A 14,341-nucleotide genomic window follows, 5' to 3' on the forward strand; every position below is an offset into this window, starting at 1 on the left:
TCCCTTTAAACAACGATGGGGAACTATCTGCACTTAAACTTAGTGTCATAACTGATCTAAGGACCCTTTATGGTGTATTGCGAATTTCCACAGCCGTAACAGTATGTTTATTCGGGGTTATTTTGCACTGTCTCCTTCTTTTGAAAATATTGCATATCTTTTTCCGCAATCATGAATTCCTCGCTTTCCCCTGCTGTACATTTGTGAATAAATCCCATATTGTGCCACATAACTTTCCTTGCTTTGTTAAAACTAGTGCGGGCCCGTACGTGCGTGGCCGTATGTGGAAAAAAAAACTTTCAAACCGCATGCCAGAAACAACAACCATACAGGCCGTTCCTTTGCTCTCGCGTGCCTGTACGTGCGTGGCCGTACGTGTAAAAAATAAATAAAAGAAAAACTTTCAAATCGCATGCCAGAAACAACAACCACACAGGCCGTTCCTTCGCTCTCGCATTGCCGTACATGCAAAAAAAAATAAAACTTTCAAACCGCGCGCCAGAAACAACCACACAGGCCGTTCCTTCGCTCTGGCGTGCCCGTACGTGCAAAAAACAAGAACAATTGTGACGTCAATCGTGATGTCATAGCACCGTGTCCTGTCATTGGTTTGGTAAATAAATGGCCATAACTTGGGAACCACTTGTCCGATTAATATCAAACCTTGAAAAGGCACATACTCAGGTCCCCAGCAATATACCTGGCAAGTTTCAAATAGATCGGACCAGTGTTTGTCGAGAAACAGCGGTCACAGACACACACAGATTGCTGGAATTATGGATAGATGAATGTGCCTGTTATATATGAACCCAGCTCGTTTTTGTATTTTCCTCCAATGGTCTGGTATGGTCCGTGCTTTAGCATAGCCGGGAAGCTATCCCCCAAAATCTGCTTGTTAGCCATTGCGTACTTGGCAGCTCCGCTCGGCTGCACCTGATATGGTAAGTCATGCAAGTACGCATCAAGGGCTCGATTCCCCGATAAGGCGACCACGTGTTCCAAATTACATGGTTTTCAGACGGAGGACACTGGGTCACATGGTCAAGTTATTGGCGTTTGCGGGTGATTAGTGACCCGCCACGACAAGGGCTCGATTCCCCGATAAGGCGACCACGTGTTCCAAATTACATGGTTATCAGACGGAGGACACTGGGTCACATGGTCAAATTATTGGCGTTTGCGGGTGATTAGTGACCCGCCACGACATGAAGTTATTCGTGTACGATGGCCTGCGATTTCCCCGTGAGTCCGAGGAGGGACTAGGGGTATCTCCCCACTCATAGCTCCCCCGTGACCTCAGGGCCGCGACAATATAATTATTGGAACTGATATATTTGTTTTATTAACATGCTAACCTACGACTACTACTTTAATGGACTAAATGATTCTCACCTTGTGGGGGCGGCCGGGAAAACGTTTTTAATCTTGCCCCCGAAGGGATTACGAGACCATTGTAACGCCCCTGTATGTGTCCGTGTCGGTATATTTTCACTTAAAAAAGTTGTCTCTGCAATCACTTGTCCAATTGATGTGAAACCGTAAACATAGGAGGGACTCTCCACGGAGAATATTTTATTGATAACTTTGACATCATGGATCACATGGTACAGCAGCCATATTGGATGAAAGGGGGGGGGGAAATGACATAATTTTCTCCAAAACCACTCAACGAAAAAAATTTGAAATTTGGCAAATGTCATAAACTTCCCATGGGGTATATAGGTTGATAACAATGACGTCATTTGTGCATTCATATTCCAACCATAATTGGTAGAATCCAAATCGTTGTCCAAAAAAATTTTGAAACTTCATATATTTAATGTGAGACCCGATTGTGAGTGAAGAATTAAATTTATGATGCCATCGGTCACGTGGTCTGACAGCCATACTGGATTTAAAATACAAACATTAAAAATCTTCTCTGTCTCAAGGAACCTTTAATTTTTCATGGGACTTTTATTTGATATTCAGCGTAACAGTGGGTTGACATCTCACGTGGGCGGAGGCATTTCCAATAACACATTCGCGTCAAATTGTACTGTTGTGGTCTCGGGGCTCGAGCCTACTACGAGGGGGAAATCTGGTTTCTCTTGAACCCACCCGGACCTGAGGCCACCAGGAGTGAATAACTTGACCCCACGTTGGATTACGACACAACTCTGAAAGCCAATCAAGTGACCATGAGTCCCAATGTCCGTCCGTGTAAGAACCATTTAACTGGACGTCCTGTGCCCCCCCTCCCGACTTGGAACGCACCCTCGGCAAATTGTAAACTTACCTTATTTGGTGATCTTGATTGCGGCCGAGCTGTACCACCAATGATTCTCAATGGTGAAGAATCACTTCAAACAAACACACACACACACACACACACACACACACACACACACACACACACACACACACACACACACACACACACACACACACACACACACACACACACACACACACACACAATCTTCCTTGTCAACAAGACCCTGAAAACCGAACCATTGGGAATCTCAACCTCCCAAGCTATCTACGTGTGGACAGTGCTAGATCAATGGTCGAAAATATGGACATGGACAGATCGGAAATTGATTCAACAAAAACAGGTATATTTACACAAGTGGGGAGGGAATGTAAACATAAGGATTTTAATGGCACATGGAGAAATGAGGGTTAAACAATTTGTACAGCAATTATATCAGAGAAAAGAGACACGGAGTAAATTTAACAAGAACCTTACCTACCACTAATACAGTACGCTGGGCCCAAGCATTCACAACTAAGGGGGAAAAGGTGGAAAGAGGGAGTGAGGCATTGCTGCCTCAGCTTACTGGGTGGGGCAGAGGTGCCCTCGCTATTCAACGCTGAAAAACAAATTCCACAAATTTCCGAAAATAAATTAAATTTACAAGAGTAGAATATCTTGGTTGTTAAACTCTCCACTCCCTCTCCACTCCCCTGAGTTGATACTTTGTGGAAGCACCTTTGACAGCAATTCCAGCTGCGAGTGTTGGGATAGCTCTCCACCAACTTTGCACTCCTTGATTGGGCAATATTTGCCCATTCTTCTGCACAAAACTGTTCAAGCTCATTTAAGTTGCATGGGGAGCATTGATGGACAGCAATCTTCAAATCATGCCACAGATTTTGGATTGGATTTTGTCGGGTCTCTGACTGGGCCACTCGTGGAATTTTATCTATTTATTCCTTAGCCACTCCAGTGTAGCTTTGGTTGTGTGCTTCGGGTCGTCATGCTGTCATGGAAAATCCTCTATTTCTCTTTGCCGACGACTCCACCCTCTGCTGTACCATCTGTCATCCCTCAGACCGGCAAGCAGCAGCTTCTTCGCTCACTGCAGATCTGGATAAAATCACAAACTGGTCCAACACGTGGAACATGTCTTTCAATCCAGACAAGTCTCACACTCTCACTATGTCTCTTCGAAAGGACCGTTTAGAAAACCCCCCCCCATCCACTTTCTCAACAATCCTCTGGAAGAAGTCTTTTCTTTCAAGCTTCTGGGTCTCACTATCTGCCATGACCTTTCCTGGGAAAGTCACATTTCCAACCTCGCCTCCAAAGCCAGTCGCCGACTGGGAATCCTCCGTCGTGCTAAGTCCTTCCTCGACCCTCTTGAGCTCCTGACCACTTACAAAGCTTTTGTCCGTAGCCTGATGGAGTACTGCTCTCCCCTCTGGGCTGGTGCTCCTGCCTCCCACCTTTCTCGGCTTCACGCTGTCGAAACCAGGGCATTTAAGATCATCGGCATATCCCGCAATGAAGCTGAGTCTTTGGGCCTCTCACTCAATCACCGCAGGTTGGTCGGTGGTCTTTCTGTCTTCTACCGACTCCAGTCCAGCCTTGCCCCCCCTCCCCTGCTCTCTCTGCGATTTGTCCCCACCACATTTCCACAGGGCGCTCAAGGTCCGCCAACAACCCCCTTCTGGTAAAACTACCAAAATCACGAATCACTGCTCATCTTCACTCTTTCATTCCTCTTTTTTCCCGCCTTTGGAATAAACTCCCTCACTCTATTCTTTCCCATTCTTCCCTCCAAGCTTTCAAAACAGCTGTTCACCACCACCTCTTATCTTCCCCCATCCAAATCCTCGATCTTTTCTACCCCTGATAATCCACCCAAGCCCACTTCCTTCAATTCCCCTGCTTTCCTTCCTGAAAGTCCCTGTAATGTCCATCTTCTCTTCGCCATGTTCCCCGTCCCATCCCCATCCCTCTCCCTTCCACAGTTCACCTAATGTGTCTGTTCCCCACTGTTTTGTCCCTTCCACTCCCGCCCCTCTTGTCTCATGCCCCCTTGCTGTGAGTTGTGTGTTAGCTCTCATACGAGCCTCGACAAGGTATACAAAAAAAAAAAAAAAGGTGAACTTCCATTCCAATTTCAGCTTTCTTTCAGAGGGCAGCAGGTTTTCCTGTCGGAATATTTTTTTTTGTATCTTGCTCCATCCATTTTCCCTTCTATCCTGACCAGTGCCACAGTCCCTACTGATGAGAATCATCCCCATAACATGATGTAGCCACCACCATGCTTCATCGTCAGAATGATGTTCTTTGGGTGATTTGCTGTGTTGTGTTTGTGCCAAAAATAACATTTTCCACTTCACCCAAAAAGTTCTATCCTGGTTTCGTCAGACCAAAAACTTTTTGCCACATGGCTTCAGAATCTTCGGAGTATTTTTTGCAAACCTCAAACAGGACCCAAATACCCAGATTGCATATCTCAAATACCCAGTGTTCCCAGCCCATCCCTCTCCCTTCCACAGATCTCCTAATGTCTCTGTTCCCCACTGTTTTGTCCTTCTTCCCTCTCCCACCCCTCTTGTCTCATGTCCCCACTTGATGTGCATTATGTTCTCATACGAGCCTTGACAATGTATCCAAAAAAAATTAATAAAAAAACAACTTGAGGTGGGCTTTTTGAGTTATGACTTCCATCTTGCCACCCTTCCATCGAAGCCAGACTTGTGGAGTGCTTGGGATATTGTTTTCACATGCACACAGTGACCAGCCTTTGCCATAAAGGCCTGTAGCTCTTTCAAAGTTGCCATTGGCCTCTTGGTGGCCTCTCTGATCAGTCACATCCTTGCTTGGTCATCCAGTTTAGAGGGATGGCCTGATCTTGGCAGGGTCTTGGTGGTCCCATATGCCTTCCACTTCTTAATGATTGTCTTGACTGCTCCAAGGGATATTCAAGGCCTTTGAAATTTTTTCTCCTCATCATCTGATCTGTGCCTTTCCACAACTTTATCCCAGAGGTATTTTGAAAGCTCCTTGGGGCTCATGGTTGAGTATTTGCTGTGAAATGCACTACCCAACAGAGGAAACCTTCAGGAACAGCTGATTTTATCCTGAAATAATCATAATCACTACAGTTTTACACAGGTGGAGGCCAATTAACTTGGTGTGTGCTTTTGAAGGTCATTGGTTACACCTGAGCTAATTTGCAATTGTTATTATAAGGGGAATGGACACTTATCCAACCAAGATATTCTCGTTTTGTATTTTTAATTGATTTTCTGAATTTTGTAGAATTTGTTTTTCACTTTTAAGTTGTGGGTTATGATGTGTAAATAAAGGTGGAAAAAGTCTGATTTAATACAATTTAATTCCAGGCTATAAGGCAACAAAGGGTGAAAATTTTGAAAGGGGGTTTCTACTTTCTCTTGGCACTGTACATACCAATGTCTTCCTCCATCCTTGTAATATGTGCAAGGGTACTCTAAAGTTTCATTATGTTATTGTTCAAGATGTGATATGTGTACAAGCTCTTCTCTGAGCTTTCCATCACTTAAAAAAAAAAACACACACACACACACCCAAACTCATTTTAACCTAAAAAGGTGAGTTCGAACACATCCAAAGTGATAATATAGCTTTGCTTTTCATTTGTGTTCTTCATTATTACCTCTGCCCCTGAAGAGGGACGGAGGTTATGTTTTCACCCCTGTCTGTCTGTGCCTCTTGTTTTTTGGTTTTCTGTGAGCAGGATATATCAAAAAATTATGGATGGATTCAGACGAAACTTGGTGGACAGTTTGAGTGTGTGACGAGTACGAATTCCTTAGATTTTGGTGAAGATCTGGATCCGGATCCAGATCAGGATATTATAATATTTTTGTGATTCTTCACTATTTAGAGATAGGACCAAAAACGATATATAGCATGATATCTCAAAACATTGTGGATTAGTTGGGTAGGTGACAAGAACAAGCCAATTTGATTTTGGTTCTGGTCTGGATGCAGATCTTGGCCTATCAGTGGGATACAAAATGTAAACTGTTCACCCGGGTGGAGGTATGCTCTCTTCCGAGTGCCATTTCAGTTTAAGTTGCGATGTACATAATCTTTGTATAATGCATGTTTATGAAAGATAAAGTCGTGAATATTCCTCACCTGTATTCCCATTTTACCTTTTCCTTTATTATCAGGCATAATTCCCCACTGAGGGCCTTTGCCTGGCATCCTCACACGGCCAAGTTGGCTCTAGCTCTCCTCGATGACTCGATTCGCATCTTCTACGTAAAGAGGTAATCTCATTTTAGATTTATGATTTAAAATTTTTTTTTTCTTTGAAGCACGCAAATATGTTTAATCCTCGCCTGAGTATCATCGTGATTCATATATGATAAAATACTTTCTGTTTAACAACTTTAAAAATTCAAATGTTTATTAATATTCATAAAATGCATCAGTAATATTGTTTTTTAAAATTATTATTGATTTACTATTATTATTTTTTTCTATAATTAAAATATACATGTACAACCTAGAAACCACGTACACATTCTCCATGAATATTGTGATCAAATTGTAAATAGGTAAATGTGGACATTGTAAATAGGCAAACTCAGAACATCCACCAGAGTTGAAATTTAAGAGAAACAATTATGAAGACTTGCACTGTTGTGGAAGGTGGTGACTGTTTCAGAGTATTATATGCAAATTGCTGCATAATCGGACACCTGATGACAGATGTCTCTGGTAGCTGCCACGCCACCTGTTCTGTCATCTCATTGATAACCCTTTATGCTGAGCTTTACTTTTGAAGTAGCTATTTTCACATTTTAATAGGCATTGAATGTATCTTTTGTATCTAACCACTACATTTGAAATTTTACCCTTTTTTTCATTCCAATCTTTGCTGTCAAGCCAAATATTTTATTATTTTTCCTTGACTTGACTGGTAAGTATTTTGGAGTACAACCCATTCCACAAACATGTTCAAACCTTTCCTTTTTTTGTACTTGTACCTGCTGTTTCCTTTCAATTAATATCGGCTTCTTTATTCGGAGGATAAGGGCTGGCAGAATAGCCTCGAGGGTAGACACACTCACCTCTGAACTGTGTGGGTTGGAATCTCGGCCCAACTATAAGCTGTCATACCGATGTTTCTCAAGTAGTGCGATTCGTTAATATGTGTGCCGTCCATCAGACAGATGTTGACCTGTGCGTCCCATCTACCAGCATTAGATGGTGGACGTTAAAGATCTCACGTTGTCCTTCATGAAGAGTCGGCAGTCTATTGCCAACACTCTGAAAAAAAACCTATAAATTCCTGCTCTCACCGACTGAGTCGATTGTTGGGCTGGGCCAGCCGCTTCATGAACGATTTAGACCAAACTTTCCCCGACCGACCCCACGAGAACGTGGGAATAATGCTGGTCGTGAGAGAACAACAAAAATCTTTATTTGGAAACTCGTGGTTGGTGGGCTGATTCTGGCATATTATTTGCAACTGATGCTGAAAGTAACAGCACCATTTCTAAAATATATATCTTGAAGTTTAAAGAAACAACTTTACTTATTGTTTTGCTCAGACAGCAAATAGAATAGAGCCTTTGGATCCTTCCACTTTTTGAGGCAAATTTCAAACAAAATCATAAATACCTGATCCCATAAGAATCAAAATAAAATAACTCCTTTATCATTTTATCTCACCTTTTAAATCCTTCCAAACAATAACTTTAAATAAACAAACAAACAAGGAAAGATCATCGACAAACCGATTCGTAAAGTTAGGCATATTGCTGTGGTTACACAGGTTTCTTGCACCAAAATGTCTCTTCTTCTTCTCCTCTTGGGTTCAGGGGATTTTGGGATATTTTCTGCCTTTTCAAAGATAACGTTTTTTTTTGTGCCCATCTAAAGTTACCCTTCGAGGACATTAAGAGTCGACCACAAAGTGTGGACTAGCAGTACATGTAGTCAAGCAAATTATGCCCCTCGTGAACATCATTAATGTGTTAACTTTGTTTTTTATTGACAATCCAACCGTACCATCTTGTTGTTATTGGGTATTGCTTCACAGATTGATTCGATCTGATGATGTGAGTGTTTTGAAATTTAAGCATTGTAACTACTTTCCTGTTGCTTGATTTTTCGAAATCACGAATTGTCCTTTTCATTGTCCCCTGTCTTTTTCAACCACCTTTACGTCTTGACCTTTAGTCGCACTGTACCGGTGTTGAGGCACCGATGCCAACGTGGAGTGGCAGACTTAGCTTGGCGACCCATGGCAGCAGCGGGACTAGCTGTGGCTTGTCGAGGAGCTGTGGTTATTTGGCAGGTGGAGCCATCTTCCTTGTCGACACGGTATGTTATTAGAATGGGTTGAGTTGATGAGGGACTACATGGGTAAGTCGATAATAGGCCATGAGCTGAGATGGAAATTGGTACCATCTTGAGGGACCAGAAAAAAAGTGATATGACTGATTGAAGACACAAATGTAGATAACAACACAGCCTGATGGACCTTTCAGTAGAGTAGCTCAAGTTAATTATCTCCAATTTTCTGTTTTAGACCATTAATCGCTCGGACGGCGCTTTTGCGGACAAGATTTAAGGGTGTGTGGTCAGTTTGTGCCGTGTATCCTTATTCTTCCAAATCATATAGCATATTCCCACATACCATTGGAAAGCAGACTTGATTTCCTATCCATTGGTATATAATATGTGACTATAGGTTAAGTGATAAACATTTTATAGGCTATAACATGCTTCGCTAAATAATCGTGCAAGGAAAATTTGAGAGCAAAAACGGTCATTAAAAGTTTACTTGTTCATAAATCATAACATTCTAGAACATGGATATAGCCAATGTTACTTCTTCTTTATAGAGTGATATCTTAATATTATTTCAGGACATTTGGCAGCTTTCTGTGATAATTATTGGACAAGTTATAGGGTTTTTCATATTAAAACCCCTTGTGTAAAGAGCGCTTTTGTGCATCGATTCTTAGGCCATAATACTTGGCCTTTATCCAAGCATCGAGGGAAGGAAACTGGGTTCTCCATTTGGCTGCTATCCGAAGTATCATTCCTTGGTGCTTTGCATATGACAGGCTGAACTATGCCAAGTATCTACCAGTCTATTAATGCCAAATGACCAGGCTCTCCGAGACGCACCCAGAGGTTCATCAGCGCATGCTAGAAGGAGGTTTCTCAGTACAATTAGGTGCAACCAATACATTTGGTAGACTTCCTGTTGACCAAACCATTGAAGAAACAGTCAACAAGGACACAGACAGCCAGAGGCACAAAGGGATTCAGCTTGAAGCCTGCTGCTGTTAGCAAGTACCATGTCACAGCAGAATATAGAAGTACCTCTCTTAAACAAATGAGGCTGATGATACATGATAGCTGCAGCAAAAGAATGGTTCACACAGATTTGTCAACTTCAAGAATGCGCAAGGATGAGACTGATGTTGACAGTTTGGTTTATCTGATGGAAGACACCTGGACAAACCCATTCAGTCAAAATCCTTCAGAGCTGATGAGCATCTCAACTGGTGCTCATGTGTCCCCAGAAGTTGCCAATGCTCTTTTGACTGCTCACAAGAAAGTGGATGCAGCATATACAGATTATCAAATACAGCGTATTGAAGGAAGCGAAAAACCATTCTTTGACAGATTGCCAACGATGCAGTTGAAGACATTTGATAATGCCCACAAAAGGATCAGCAGAAAACTACCTAACAAGGAGCAAGTCCTCAAAAGTGACAATAAACTGTTTGGACAGATGATACTCGTAGCTTCTAGCAGAAAGTTGAACATGAATGATGTACTGAAACACCCCCTAGGCCCCCTTCCTTCATCCTTGGCCAACTGTGATGGTACTATGAAGAAAACCAACAAAGCAGCCCTTGCCAGAAAGCTTGAAAGTAAGGTCTCTGCTGCGGAAAACGTCCAACACCCCTCAACGTGTATCATTGATGGCATGAGTATTGTACAGAAGCTGAAAGGGGAGAATCTCACTTTTGATGAAGTGGCTGATATGCTTCTTTCAGCTGTGCCGAATATATCAGCAAGTAGCAACAGGGTTGATGTAGTATTTGATGTCTACAAACAGATATCTACAAAAGATGCAGAAAGGGCCCTGAGTTCGACTGATGGAGGTATCCGCTTCACAAACATTGCACCCGGTCACCGAATACACCAATGGAGGCGTCTTCTGTCTTGTGACAGCAAGACGAAGCTGAACAAATTCGTCACAGAGCAATGGTGAACAGTGCCCTACAGAATAAGACTTAAAGACAAGGTCCTTTATGTCACATGTGAGGATATCCGCACTAAGATCACCCGTGAGGCTGTAGTTGAAGTTGACGAGCTCCGTTCATCTCACGTGGAAGCAGACACACGCTTGCTACTACACTGTAAGCATGCATCGTCAAGTTTCCATTCTGTGATAGTTTCAGAAGACACAGACGTCATGATGCTATGTCTGGCTTTTCATGATGACATAGACTGTAATCTGTTCATCCGATGTGGATCATCAACCCACACCAGACTTGTTGACATAACAAAAGTTTCTAGTGCTCTCGGCAGAAACATTTGTAAAGCTTTATTGGGATTGCATTCCATCACAGGCTGCGACACACTAAGCGCTTTCAGTGGTCGTCGAAAGGTGACAGGACTCAAACTCCTCATCAACAATCCAAGGTTTCAGACAGCTTTCAGTGACTTAGGGAAAGACTGGACACGACAGGATGATCTCTTCCATGTGCATGAGGAATTCACTTGCAAGCTGTACATGTCTCAAACTGAAATCACAGAAGTTAACGAGATGCGGTTTCAGTTGTTCCATGCTAAGAATGGTGATATCCAGTCAGGACAACTCCCTCCTTGTCAGGATTGTTTGAAGCTTTATGCTACCAGAGCATGTTACCAAGCAGCCATTTGGCACCACAATCTTGAAGTAACTCCATGTGTACCCAGTCCACTTGACTGTAATGGTTGGGTAGTGGATGATGATGGAAGACTTGCCATTGAGTGGATGTCTGGTGCCCCAGCTCCTGATGTTGTTCTGGAATTTTTATCCTGCAAGTGTAAACGGGAGTGTAGGCTGCCATCATGCACATGCATGGTCAATGGCCTAAGCTGCACAGCTGCTTGTGTTCTTCAGGAGTGTACGGAACATGAAGGTCCAAGATGAATGGTCAGACAGGCGGAGGTAAAAAGATGACCAAATAGCAGTATCTCAAAAGTGAAGTCAAAAGATCCTGGAAGCCGAAGAACGCCATAATTGTACCAGTTGAGTTTTATAAACTCTTTGACCTCCTTTCAGGGCATGAGAGTAAAGAAAACAGAAGAATACAAGTGTTTACAAAACGAGTGACGTCTGGATACAAATTGCCAGATTAATGTATTTTTAAGCTCGACTCCGCATACAAAATTTCTCTACAACAGCAAAGAAATCAACAAGTTATTAGAACCTTGATAACATACGACCAATAAACTTCACCTCATTAACAAGCTGACCAACATTAACGACATTTAATAGCTCATTCATTTTACGAGCAGAGTATCCGCCCTATGGGTGATCTTGTCCCAAGCATGTAACACATTCTTCTGACGCATACCTTTATTTTGGAGTTGTATAGGCAACTATGCTTGGTGTTGGCTTAATGGTTAGGGTGGCAGGCTTGGGATCCGAAGGTCCTGAGTTCAAATCCTGCTTTTCCGTTGAATTGATACCGGGTGGGGTTGACTCAGCCTGTCATCTTTCCGAGGTCGGCAAAATGAGTAACAGCTTGCTGGGATTATTGAGCCATTTGAGAATCCTGCGTCGGAATGGCGACCCATCCAGGATTGTGCCCAATAAGCCCAGGAGACTGCATCGGCAGCACAAACACTGCACAGAGTATGGTCCCAATGGATTTGGATTATTTATTTATTTATTTTTGTTGGATAGGCAACTGACAGCTCTGTATCAGCAACCCGGGTTACGTGCATGAAGCAAAGACATACTTGCTGCTTATAATTCAAAACGCCTCACTGCACTGGAAAATATGGAGCAGGAATACTGTACTGTAAACTGGAGACTTGTAATACCTCCCGCCACCTGGAGGCGGGACTACACGAAACACATTTACATGGAGAGTTAGGAGCAAGTATCTTTCTTGGTACCATTCCATTAAGTCCTTGTATAAGACTCGGTCACTCACAAGATTGTTGTGACAGTGTTGGATTGAGACTGCAAGCATGACTGATGAACTGTACGGCTCTTTTGTGTTTGATTTTTTTTTTTTTTTTTTTTTTTTTTAATGTTATCATCATCTTGCTATAATCTACACGAATGAGCCAAAACATTATGACCAACTGCCTAATATGCTGTTGGTCCTCCATGTGCCGCCAAAACGGCGCCGACCCATCGAGGCATGGACTCTACAAGACCCCTGAAGGTGTCCTGTGGTAGGTATCTGGCACCAAAACATTAGCAGCAGATCCTTCTAGTCCTGTAAGTTGCGAGGTGGAGCCGCCGTGGATCGGACTTGTCAGTTCAGCACATCCCACAGATGCTCAATCGGATTGAGATGTGGAGAATTTGGAGGCCAGGGCAACACCCTAAACACTTCATCATGTTCCTCAAACCATTCCCGAACAATGTGTGCAGTGTGGCAGGGCGCATTATCCTGCTGAAAGAGACCACTGCCATCAGGGAATACGATTGCCAAGAAGGGGTGTACCTGGTCTACAATGATGTTTAGGGAGGTGACACATGTCAAATGGACGTCCACATGAATGGCGGACCCAGGGTTTCCCAACAGAACATTGCCCAGAGCATCACACTCCCTCCACCGGCTTGTCGTCTTCCCACAGTGCATCCTGGTGCCATCACTTCCCCAGGTAAATGGCACACACGTACACGGCCATCAACGTGATCTAAAAGAAAACAGGACTCATCGGACCAGGCGACCTTCTTCCACTGCTCCAAGGTCCAGTCCCGACACTCACGTGCCCATTGTAGGTGCTTTCGACGGTGGACAGGGGTCATCATGTGCACTCTGACCAGTCTGTGGCTACGCAGCCCCATACGCAGCAGGGTGTGATGCACTGTAGATTGAGACATTCCTCCCGTGACCACCATTAAATTTTTCTGTGACGTGCCAGAGTAGACCTTCTGTCGTTTCGGAGCGGACGGGATACCCTTCGTTGCCCTCGCGCATCGATGAGCCTTGGGTGCCCAACACCCTGTCGCCAGTTTGTAGTTTGTCCCTCCTTGGACCACTGTCGGTAGGCACTCGCCACTGCTGACTGGGAGCAACCAGTCATCTGGCCATAACAATTTGGCCATTGTCAAAGTCGCTCAGGTCTTTACTCCTGCCCATTTCTCCTGTATCCAACACATCAACTTCAAGAACTGACTGTTCACTTGCTGCCTAATACATCCCACCCCTTGACAGGTGCCATTGTAACAAGATAATCATTGTTATTCACTTCACATATCAGTAGTCATAATGTTTTGGCTCTTCAGTGTATTTTAACAAAATGCAGGAAAACACAAATAGACTGGTCATCAAATGGAGCATATCATCTTGTGGCCACCCTGTCCCCTGTTATTTGGTGATTGTTTTTTTACAATGGTTTTAACTTTCTCCTGTTACTTGTGTTGTAGGAGTTGTGTCATACAACATCAGAGTGTCATAGCAAAGGGGTTGAATACTTATTGACGTAATGTTTCAGCTTTTTATTTTTAATATATTTGTAAAAAATTCTCAAAACATGGTTTCACTTTGTCATTGATGGGGTATTTTGCATCGATCGGTGACAAATTTAAATTTAATCCATTTTAAATTCAGGCTGGAACACAAAATGTGACAATAGGTGTTGGGTGGGAATACTTTCCGAAGGCAATGTCTGAATTATAAATCGATCTGCAATTAAATGTTTTTTTTCTTTTTCTTTTTTTTTCTTCTTTACATTGACATCAGAAGTTCAGTATCATTCTGGACCAAATTGTCAGATTTTTGATGTTCAATATCATGAACCAAAACTGATAATACTAATGTAAACATTTTGGCAAGTACCCAAGATATTTGCTACCCAATGTTG

General features: G+C 43.0%; 1 protein-coding gene across 1 annotated transcript in view; it reads left to right on the top strand.

Moving 5' to 3' along the window:
• Positions 1-14,341, top strand: part of AAAS (aladin WD repeat nucleoporin) — an 89,915-nt gene that overhangs the window by 43,745 nt on the left and 31,829 nt on the right. The window contains exons 7-8 of the mRNA XM_085870945.1: positions 6,439-6,537; positions 8,459-8,602. Of these exons, the coding sequence (XP_085727071.1) occupies positions 6,439-6,537; positions 8,459-8,602 (243 nt within the window). The remainder of the gene's footprint in view (positions 1-6,438; positions 6,538-8,458; positions 8,603-14,341) is intronic.

Source organism: Eptatretus burgeri, chromosome 2 (assembly GCF_056783735.1).
Source record: "Eptatretus burgeri isolate ZD-2024b chromosome 2, Ebu_testis_v1, whole genome shotgun sequence".
NCBI lineage: Eukaryota > Metazoa > Chordata > Myxini > Myxiniformes > Myxinidae > Eptatretus > Eptatretus burgeri.